The sequence below is a fragment of the Strix aluco genome, chromosome 18, assembly GCF_031877795.1.
Source record: "Strix aluco isolate bStrAlu1 chromosome 18, bStrAlu1.hap1, whole genome shotgun sequence".
In the NCBI taxonomy this organism is placed as follows: Eukaryota; Metazoa; Chordata; class Aves; order Strigiformes; family Strigidae; genus Strix; species Strix aluco.
Window position 1 is genome coordinate 7,021,859 of NC_133948.1, and position 11,841 is coordinate 7,033,699.

At 35.2% G+C, this 11,841-nt stretch overlaps 1 protein-coding gene across 8 annotated transcripts in view; it reads left to right on the top strand.

The window, feature by feature from the left end:
- SFSWAP (splicing factor SWAP) overlaps window positions 1-11,446 on the top strand; it is a 49,113-nt gene extending 37,667 nt beyond the window's left edge. For 5 of the 8 annotated variants that reach the window (XM_074844648.1, XM_074844651.1, XM_074844653.1 and 2 more), the window contains 5 exons: window positions 2,667-2,822; window positions 4,142-4,267; window positions 7,916-8,086; window positions 8,666-8,738; window positions 11,029-11,446. In XM_074844648.1, the coding sequence (XP_074700749.1) occupies window positions 2,667-2,822; window positions 4,142-4,267; window positions 7,916-8,086; window positions 8,666-8,738; window positions 11,029-11,094 (592 nt within the window). In that variant the 3' untranslated portion in view covers window positions 11,095-11,446. The other 3 variants (XM_074844649.1, XM_074844650.1, XM_074844656.1) reach the window with 3 other exon arrangements.
- The last annotated feature ends 395 nt before the right edge of the window (window positions 11,447-11,841 follow it).

Consider the following 11,841-nt stretch of genomic DNA (forward strand, 5'->3'; position numbering starts at 1 on the left):
CTTAGAGATAGTCTTTATTGTGTAGACATCAATGCTAAATTATACTGGAACATCCCTATTTTGAGTAACTGCTTTATTTGAATGTCTCAATCTAATATTATGCGTTTGAGATTTTGTTGCCTTATTTTAATCTGTTCAAAATGTGTATTCTAACCTACAAATCTCAATATAAAGTGATTATTGATGCTTTATTTTACCTCAAGTGTGGACTGAAAAGAGCTGGAATTTTCTGTTTCTGTAGTAATTACTGCTTCAGTTCCTGTTAATCAAGTAATTTAGAATAACAAACAAGATCTTTTTCTTAATAAACTTTCGTGACTTTCGTAGAGTAGCTTATTAGGTTTGACCTATCTGCACAGTGAAAATAAGTATTTTGGATTTGAAGTTCTTTAAACTATTATATTTAAGTTAACTGTGACAGCCAAAAGAGGAGCTGTGCTTATTTCACAATTCTTCGTTGGGCTGTATTGCATTCAGTTGATAGTGAATTGTAATCTCTAAACTGTAATAATGACCACTCAACACATGCAGTGGTATTTGGGGAGCAGTCGTAAAGCCTTAAGTTTTGTGAGGTTTCCATATAGACGTTAGTTGAGCTTCTGTTTAAAAACACATTGAATAGTTGCTATTTAAGGTATAAGTTGTTTCAAAAAGTAAGATTAAAAATCGCTTTTACCATATAACTTACTGTGACAAGTTAATAGGGAATAAGACATGGGAAGTGAAGTTAAACACAGAAATTTGAAGTAATTTTCTTTGTTCTTTATTCAAGTGTTGTTCAGTATACTTTTCAAGCTCTTCCTTTTTGATTTGAGTATCTTTATTTTTTTTCCAAAATGTATATTGTGCTTAGAAATCCTACAGATGAACTCTGCAATATACTTCTCTGTATACCGTTTTATATCACTTGTTTATCACTTATTTTTGCGTTGTTAGAGGTCTACAGGCTCTGCTCCATTGTAAAATAGTCCTTAGTGTTAAGATACAATTTTTGTAGTGTTGCAATTTTTTATATTTTCTAATGCGTCTTCAGCAGTATTACAGTTGAAAAATTCTGTTCAAATAAGATGAAGTTGATTCAAAGCATGTTTTGAATATTCATTTTTCTGGGTAGCACAACCAAACCTATTTTACAGAAACAAGTTTAAAAAGTTGTAGCTACCTAAGGAACCCAGATATAATGGCTTAATTGTGCCTATAGTGTGCTAACAGCAATTCTCTGTATAAATGCATGTTATTTTCTGGAACAAAATTTCTGGAACAAAATTAGTCCCGTAAAGCTCCTGGTATTGTACAGTGTTAATTCTAGACCAACGTGATAGATTAAACTTAAACAAAAGTCATAGAAATAGTAAACCTTGTCCAGAAGTGCTGTAAGGTATTGCAGCATGAATTGCTTTGGAGCTGTTAGTCCCCAAAAGATAATTAGTTATTACAAATAAGTACTTAATGTCAAAGATGGGGCATATTTGTTAAATCTGTCTTGGAAAACAGCCTTTGGTATCTTTCGGTCATCTGTAGCAAATGCTTCATCGGTGTCTTTATTTTCTAATTGACTTCAAAGCACCGTTAAGAAGTTTGCTGTGAAATGTACCTGCCAGTGGGGCTCTTTAAAGAAGTGTAGGTTGTCAGTCTCTGGAGTTTTCAGAGTGCTGTTCTAGCTGAGAAGCTGGGTTTCACAGCTGGTTGGCAGTAGATGTAAATAATGACCATGTTCATCTGAATCTCGGTTTTCCACCAATAGACCTTTGTAGTACATGATCTAAGCTAATGATGTGTTTGTGTGTGTGAGTGTGGTTTCTGTGTGTATGTGAGAGGAGGGGAAGGGAAGCAGAGCCACTCGGTGCATACTGAATGATTTAGGGATTTGGTTAGATGAAATTTGGATGTTCATTTTGAACTGGAGTAGAGATGGAAAGTCTGAATTTCTCTTTGATATTGATCGTTTTTCTTTATACTGTCTAGTAACAGAGTAGTACTAAGCCACTTATCCAGTTAATGAGTTATAAACAGCAATTAGTAGTGGCATACTGTATTAACAGGTTACGTTTCAGTAAGTTTGATTAGAGTACACCTGTGTGTTTGTGTGAGACTTTTTGCCTCAATGTTAGGAATTAAAGAGAATTGCAAGTAGCTGTTCTTTGTAAAAAAAGGTTGTTTGGGTTTGTGTTTTTTTTTTTTTCTCCTTCCAAAATTATTTTCTCATTATTGGTGAGGCAGTGTCTATTCACATAGTTTTCATTCCTATTTTGTAATGAGACATGCCAAGCTTTTTAACTCCTTAAACTTTTGGGACCCTACTAAACACAAGTGATACCAACTTTAAAGGAATAGAGTGCCTTTTGAAATAACAGTCTAATGAAAGTAGTAATTGATGTATTTCAGTAAAACTGTTAAGCTGTTTTTAATTATTTGAAGCTAGTAGCCAAAGTTCTTAACATTTGGTGATTGGAAGAATGTTGTAGAACCACAAACATCAGTTCATAAAAATGAAGCTAATGACTTTTTCTTTCTGATTGTTTGGACTTTTTTTAGGCTGGTCCATATAGGCATGTTTCACTAAGGTTCAGCTTTTGGTTAAGGGACTGAGCCTTTGCAGGATTCTAGTTAATACCAAAACTAGGACATTTTATTCTGAATGTGAAGTGTGTGCCTCCGTATCACAGACTCACAGCATCCACAGGGACACTGAGCATGGAGCCGAGTCTGAGCAGCTCATCAGTGGCAGCAGCAACAGAGCGGGAAAATTATCAGGCAACTTCGACAACGAAAAGATTTGACTGCTGGAGCTCTTTTGAGGGAAATCCTGGTAAAATGTCAAGGTGTCTGACTGACCCCAAACTTTATAATCTGTTGTTTTTTTTCCTTTTTTAATCCTTCTGAATGGCCTGGTAAAGATCAGATTTCTAAGTGACAAAGCAGTTAATTTGCAACACTTAACTGCCATTGTGATTACTTTTTTTCATTTTCAGTTATCTCTTTTGTTGTAGGTGTAAGAGAAATGGCTCAGGAGTGTGTGTGTATATGTATTATATGGTGTGAGTCTGCAGAAGATCAGTGATTTCACAAATGGCTTGTCTTTTAGTCACTGCAAATTAGGTATTTTCAAGAACATGAATATTTGATATACATGGAATGACATACCTATAGTAAATAAATAAGATAGGCTTTAAAATAAATAAGCAAATAAAAGTAAAATTATTAGAACTATATATTTTAGTGAGGACAAAACTAACTGTTACTCTCAGGAATTTTGGGTGGATTTGGGGTTTGGTTTTTTCTTTCTTTTTCCAAGCTGGGTTCCTGAATTGCCCTCTTCTTCATCTTTCCCCCTCCCCTCCATCTCTGAGGACTTTCCTCATTCCATTTATTTTGTTATCAAGAAATACGCAGGTTTTACTTGCACATCCACTCAATTCTGAATTATAGAGAAAAAGAGTTAAGCTCTTAAATTGATCTCTGATCTTAACTGGGCATACTCTCTTTTTTCCCTCTTGATCTCTTTCTCTTTCGCTTTCTCACTTTTCTAGGAAAAATAAGTCAAAGTGCTAGTGCCAAACAACACCGATCAGGGGTTGTTGGTCACTCGCACAGGTGAAAATATTGGCTGTGCTAGGATTATTCTGCAGCATCAAGGGACAAAATTTCCTGGACTTGTCAGTGCTGGAGATGCGCTGAAAACAACAACTTGTATTTACCTCTGTGATGCAGCAGTTCTGAAAACTTACCACTAATTTGAGAAGGCAAGGTCAAGCCTGACAATCCCAGGCTTTGAGCCAAATTGGACTTCTGCATACCAGTGTTAGTAAACTGTTGCCACAAAAGGTGACTGGACCAAAGTAAACCTTTCCCGCCTACTAATCCAGAAGTTGACAATAGCACACAATACCAAAAAATAATTGCTTTTTTTTCCCCCCTGTTGGGAGCGAAAAGCAATGGATAACTACATCCTAAATGTCATGCATGGGTAAGAAATTTTTATGCAACTGACAAGTCTTGGAGACTAAACACCCCATGTTGGTATAAATAGGCATTTGAAAGGTGTTATATTTGTGTTTGGTGACAGCACAATTCCACTGAAATAAAAGTCATGAAATAAGTAACAAAAAGCAAACTTTTGGATGTTTGTTTTCCTGCTCAGGTCACGATCAAGGTCACCTAGGAGAAGGGCTCACACACCTGAAAGGCGGAGAGATGAAAGAAGTGTTCCGACAGCTTATCGCATCAGTAATAGCCCTGGAAATAGTAGGAAACGCCCACGTTCCAAGTAAGTATACCCGGTCCTGGAGAAGGATATGTCCTGGCATCATAAGAGACTTTAAACATTGCCTGATGTGTTGTATTTTCCCCGGGTAGAACTTAACGTTTTCTAAGTTCTGGACCTTTATTTTAATAGATAAATACTACTGTGGAGAAAAAAAAATAATAGAAGTACTTGTTGTTCTTCCCCCATTCTTGCATATATTTGAACACTAAATGTACAACCAAATCAGTGAACGTTAATACACTACTATCTCCTAGCTGTGAGAGTTCAGATTTTTTTTGGACTTTCATATCTCCTTCTTGTTGGGACATTTTCTCACGCTGTGCTTGTGCAAGCTATATGTGTGACCTCTGTGCAGAGGTCACGTGGCAGTATTATGTTATTCCTACAAGTATTGCTTGACCTGCACAGATATCATACCTGCACAAATAAAAGAAAACTCTGGTTTAGCAAATAGTATGCTTTACATTTAGCAATTACTTTACTGGTAGAGTGGGATGTGAAATAGGAATCAAGTCTCTCTGAACCTATTATAATCAAAACGGCATACCAACCATTATTTCAGCTCACCATTTGCAGAAGAAAAGCATCTGCAAAGTGTGTGCCCAGAGGGCTTTGAAATGTTTTGTGTCTAATGTTTTGCAGCATGTTGTGTCTTCAGCATGCAAGGAAGTGAAAATTTTTTCATGCTTGTATATGTACACTAAAGTATAGACAAAACATTGAAGTTACTAAACTGAGCATACAGAATTTTTCTTCTTGTGGATGAAGATATAGTCTTTAACCTGCTTCTCCATATCTCTTGTGAAATAAGAAGCAGAGATCACTTTCAACTTCATGATTATTAAAAAATTTCTATTGTTTCTTAAGATAACTTTCCTCTCTTGACAGCCTCAAATTAATTGATGTGTGGTATGTATAATTGAGAACTTCATCTTATACTTCAGCTGATTTAGTTTTTTGCATTCATCAACTTGAGATAATAGAGGCTTCTGTGGAATTCAGCATACAAATTTGGTTAAGCAGAAAAGATACGGAAGTTTAAAATGTTTTTCTTCCTATGAACACACGTGAGAATTTTTTCACAGCACTGTGCTACTTTTAATGCAGTGTTGGTGTGTCTGCTGCTTGACCATTCAGTGTTTTAAGCTATAAATTATTTTTAGAGGCCACTCCAAGTGGTAGATTATGATGACAATTGTGAAACAAACTAGATTCCTCTTTAAACAATATTGTTTATATAGGTAGAAATTGTAAACTTTTGTTAGGCCTCAAACAGGAAAATGAAACACTACATGATAAAATGTGGAAGTGCAAAAAAAATGTAGGCTGAACAAAGAATATTGTAATTAAACACAGATGAGGGTATTTTGCAGCTCTGATTGCAGAAAGCCTACTGTTTCAGCCCTGTTAGGACTGACATGTTAAATTTTCAAGTAAAAATGTAGATGTTGTGATGGACCAGTTTTCATCTTCAGTAATGGAGTAGATTCTTCACAGTGGTGTAATGGAAGGAAGGTTTTGGCTGAAAGTCTGTTAAAAGCTAAGTAGTTTACTTGGGCTTTCTGTGAGTGAGTAATGTATATTTTGCCTGATAGCTGAGAGAAGGTTTCAGTCTCACATGGCAGCAGTCATCTGAGTGGTTTTTATTAACCATAGTTACAGTAAGAAATAGGCAAGCTTTAGAATCCAGTACTGTCAGAGGACTGAAAATTAAAACATTGCAGTATTTATTAATTCTAAACTTGCTCGGGGCATTAATGTGATATCAGTTGTGATGCTGAAAAGCTAGCATTGCTTGTAAATTTTTAGGTATATTTCCAGAAGAAAATATGTAAGAACTAGGAAGCTATGCTTTACTTTGTCTTCTCTGGGAATTACTGGCTCACTGCTTGTAGAATGAAGTGTACTTCAGAATAAATATAACAGTTGTTTTTTCTTCTGATATCCTGTACCTCAATTGCTATCCTAGTCACTTTAAAAAGAAGTCTGATGTAAATTAGTGTTTTAATCAGACTGTAGTGAATTACTTTCCACAGAGAATATGCATAGTTCTTTTCTACTAGCTTTTGCAGCGAGAAAAATATTAAAAAATGAGCCTAGTTTTAGCAAATGGACTGTTCTAAAAATAGAAAATTGATAGACACATTCATTCAGCTGTTAAATGATGTTTGTTCATCATAATCTGAGATGAAAAACACCAAAAAACTTACAGTAGAATATTCTTGCTTGATGAATGTTTGCTGAGATTTTCAAGAGTTAAGTATGAAGTATGTTCACAGTTTGATTGCATTATGATGTTTTAAGAAACTGAGCAATTACAGTACGTAATTAGCTAGTCAAGGAATAACTGACTTTGTAGCTGATGTTTTTTGTATAGTCATGAGAATGTTAAGAGGCCAGTAGAGCTGTGGGGTTTTTCTTCTGTCACTTAATGATTATTTATGCAAGAAAAGTGTAAGGAGATGTTGCAATTTTAAGTCTTGAATATAAAAATCAGATATTTGTATGATAAATTCTAAGCATCAGAGGTGTACAGAATTTATATGGGAATTTAATCTGTTATATCATAGCTGCTTTTAAAGTAGCAAATTCTTAGGAAAATCAAAATAAAGGAACCAATAATCTAATACTTAAAAGATAGCTCAAAGTTTTACAGTGTTTTAAGATGTTCTAGAAGCTTCAACAACATTCTTCTGAATAGACTTCTAGCAGTGCGTGCTAGAGAGAGATGCCTACAATGAGGTATTGCCTAACTCTAATTAAGGCATTACTCTAGTAATTCTAATTACAGTAGTATCGATACTGGTATGTAAATCATACAGGTATAAATTCATAACCACGTATAAAGTTTCTGATAGTTCTATCTCTAGTATATTACTAATTGAATTGTCTTTGAGCTTAATATTGCATATGAGGAGGCTACTTCTGTTTTCCCCTTCTGTCAATAATGAACACATCAGGTACCTGTAAATCCTTTGTTCCGGCTCTCATACTGACAAACATTTGTGTATCTAATTTCCAAGTCATAAACAGTTTGCACTTAAAACATGTTGCTAGGTCTATGTTTGTTTGAGTGGCATGCAAGCGCTTGTTTATAATTTTGAGCCTGGGGTTTGTTGCTATAGATTGGATCACAAGGAAGGGGAGATTTTCTTTTAAAAATCAAACAAACAAACTATGGATTTTACTTGTCGATCTCTAGCATAGCTATGATTCCATGGTTTGTTCATTTATGAGCTAGGAAAATTGTAAGGGATATAAACTCTTACATTTCTCATTATGTTCTAAGTGTCTGATGTTGTTTGGGAAGGAACTTCCCTCTGGCAATGTTATTCTGCAAATCTCCAATAAAAGACTTTTCATTGTCATCCTTCAAACTATCAAATAATGACCAGTAATTCCTGTGTATCCATGAAGCAATATTCCATGTGAGGACCTAATATAATGTTAAAAAAGAGCTTCTGAGGAAGCATTTTGCACAGCCATAGAAGTGACGTATTGGGGTAAGACTCTAATGCTTGCTGAATTCATGAGAAGTATCCTGTGGAAGAGGGCTACATAAGGTTTTAGAAGTGTGAAAATTAACCTCAACTGAGCTAATGCAATACTGCTTTAAATATCTTTCAATAAAATATTTTCTTCTTGCAGAAGTCCCCATGAAAAGAAGAAGAAGAGGCGGTCTAGATCACGTACCAAGTCCAAAGCTAGGTCTCCTTCACCATCCATGTCACCAGGCAAACCATCCACACACAAAAATTCTGTACATTCAACTAGTGTCTCTCCTGTGGAGAGCAGAGAATCCAGCCAGGAACGCTCCAGGTAATACGCTCTTTACTGTAATACTGCACCACTGATGTCTCCTGACTGTGTCTTTTGACCCAACTTGTATGGTGAGGAGCTCTGTGTGTGTGTAATGTGTGCATGTTAGAAGTAGCAGACAGTGGGAGGACAGCATTACGTGCTTCAGTCTAATGAAGACATTGGATCTCTGTTGCCTACTGGAGTAAACATCTTGACATACTCTTACAGTGAAACTGGTGCAGAAAATTGTGCAACTTAATTCTAAGTTAGAAATTGGAAACTCTCACTAAAAGGGATAACTCTTTGAAGTAGAATTCTAATAGAGTAGTTTGAATTGTAATGTGTGTGCAAGATTCATAATTAAATTATTTTACAGAATGTAGAACAGTCCTATTAAAAATTCCTAGACTGCTGCTCAGATTTCTCTGTCTCAGTTGTATGAGTGACTCTTCTGACTGTGACTTATCATGGCTTCTAGTTCAATGAAAGAACTGTTGACTAAGATATGAGAGACTTGTACATAAAACCCAAAATTGTGATGGTGAGTGAAATGCATTTTTAAAACATTTACTATAAATTTCTAATTCTAATTTTTAGGGGAGTTTCTCAGGAAAAAGATGGCCAAATCTCTTCAGCAATTGTGTCTTCAGTGCAGAGTAAAATCACTCAGGTACAAATAAACAAATTCAGAGTATGTTGCCTAAGAAAGTGTGTCCATCATATTGTTTTCTTCTCTTACTACCTTGTACAATTCTGAGCTTTGCATATGACATAGAGACATGTTTATTGTCAATCTGTTTGCCTATGAGAAAAACAATTTTGTTGCTTCTCTAGCTACTGTCCTTTCAAGTTTAATCAAGCCCCTAAAGATCAAGGTAAATTCATTATGCTGCAGTATATCCACTTTTAAGGTATGAAAGTCCACATTATGCTACAATACCTCAGTTACCAATAGCGGTACTGCTGAGAGCCCATCTCACCGTGTAGTGCTCTTAACAAGTTTTGTGGAGGAAAGAAGGAAGGAGAAATACCTTGGCAAAGGCTGAGTTTGTAGTGTTGGCAGTAGAGGAAAAATATGTCTTCTTGCAAACTGAAGTGTATCCTTTGCGTTAAGCAGTATCTTCAACTCACGTATCTCACCCTTGTTGCTGTTTATACATCCAAACTATTGTTGTTATGATTTTGTTGATATATTCAAGTTTGCTGTGAATCATGGCATATCAGGTATGTGCCTCTATATGCAATAATCTAAATACATTCAGCTTCTCTAACGCAGTTTTAAGATACCTAACCTCCATCAAAATAATTCCATTCCTTTTTTAAAAGCTACTGCATGGTATCACTCTTTAATATTTCTAATTTCACTCATCCTCTTAGAGTCTTCATGCATATTTAACTTTCTTTCAATTGAATATGCCAAGTTTAGAGGAGGATAGCTCTTAATTATGCTATGGAAAATTTACAATATAAAACCAGAGTTGCTTCTTATATTCTCATTTTTTTCAATGGATAGATTATTCTTTCAATAAATTAATACTGTTCAAAGATTTAGTTCCACTAGGGAAACAGTGGTAGTTGGGAATTAATACTAGTAGACTAGTACCTTACATACCATATTTGATCTATTTTTTATGAGAAAACAAGGAACAAGAATATTCAGGGAAATAGAAAATAGCAGAGAAAGAAACTGGAGTAGTAATGCCATAGCACTTCTTAGACTACCAAACAAATACATGGAAATTTCTGGTCTGAGAAATGAGATGTGAACTACATCATGGTCTTCAAAGTAGAGTAAACTTTCCATTCCACCCTTTAAAAACATATACCCTTCAGGTAGTTAGTTCATGCATTTCTTGGGTTGAATATTGCTTATGGCATAGCATTTGCTAGTTTAATGTTAGACTGCTTGCCTGAAGTGCAGCTGTAAGAGGAGGAAACATTACTAAATTAGAATACAGTTCTTAGTTACTATTTGCAAAAAGTAAAAAGGAGTGAAGTTTTTGTGAATCTGTGAGGTATTTCCCAACATATATTAGTTTAGCATCTTTTTATCTTTAAGGGCCCAAAGAAATGTAATTTACCTAATTATTAGCAAGATTATTTTGCTGCCAGTGTGCTGGCTGACCCTGACCAATTAACTATCTTTTCTCATTGAAATCCTCCCATCTGTAGAGTGGAATAATGATGCTGAATTCCTCATGAAGTGTTTTGAGAACTTCAGATGAAAAATTATTTAAAAGAACTAAGGATTTTAATTCATTTATATTGCATTTGTGAAGAAATGTTTTAAGTAACTTTAATTCATTACTGATAGACACTTTTTATTTTGTGATCAATTTTTGCAACCCAATTATTCGATGCCATTTACATGAAATTTCATTTCCTTTCCTAATGCTGTTCCCACTGGATACTCAGACAAGACTGAATATTGCTGTTTGGTTTCACAGCAGCATTAATGTTTCAGTCACTGTCATATGTAAAAATACTGTTGCTTTGTAAATCTTTGGTTCATGTTTACAAAGCAAACCAAAAAAGCTTTCTGTTACAGAGTAGTTGTTAGCACTCTCTTCTTACCAGCTTTCTGTCTTTTCTTTTATAAACCTTCAGTGGTTAGTAGGTGTGTGTTCATTACAGTTTTTGCGAAGATACGGTCATAGTTCCTTTCCGTTTTGGTTAATGTGGCTTCTGTGTTTTGTTGTATAGAAACTGCTCTAAATACTTATGCAGAGCACTTTGTAGTGTTGTAGTAAAAACAGACTTCAGCTGCTGTCACAGGAACTTTCTACAGATTGTTTCACTCATTTATCCTAGGGACTGTTAATATCTGATGATCACAAGTCTTAAGTATTCTGTGTGACTGGTGGATAAGATAACCCTTTTGTGCAGGTTTTTGCAGTCACATGCTTTAGCTCTGTTCAAAGCCCAGGCACGTCTGATCATTTTTCTTTTATTTTCTACAGGATCTTATGGCCAAAGTGAGAGCAATGCTTGCGGCTTCCAAAAACATACAAACTAGTGCCTCCTGAGACCTGTTGAACTGACCATCAAGAAATTGTGTGAAAAAGAACAATATAGAAAAAACTGCCTCATCTCAAATGTACAGCTGAGCTTAGCTCACTTGGTTCACAACCTGTCTAATATTACCAGAACTCGAGGAGCTAAAACCTATCTTTCTGTACAGAAACGTCTCCTTGAAGTTTCATTAAACTTTTTCAGCCAGAATATCTTTGGAAAGTTTTTGGTTTTTGTAAATTGATTTTTTTGACTAATTCTTCAGTAACATTTTATGATCAGCGGTCTATATGTGTATATTTGTAAATACCATGTTTCTGTGAAAGAAGTATTACACAGTAATAAAGAAGGAAACGTCTTTCATTAGCTAGAGTTTTTGTGTAGTCATTCATTGTTTGCGGTTGACTTTTGTTACAAATTAATTTTCTTTTTCCTTTAGTACTTTCTGCTTTTTAAAATAACAATTGTCTAGTCTGCCTTGACCACCTTAAGCTGAGAAATACTCTTTATCTTACTCATGCACAAAACAGTGTAAGAAGAATGCTTGTTTGCTTGGATGTTAGTAGTGTGGTTTTGGACAAGAGACATGATTTTCTGTCCATCATTTAGAAAGATCTCTGAGCCTCCATTTGAGGAGCTAACCCTTTGAAGTCAAAAATTAATGGTCAATAGCCCCTTTGTCTGACTGTGTCTTGCTTTCTCTAGTTAGCTACAGAAAAAGGAGTATATTTTTGTGGTCATTCAACAGGCCTACTTTACAG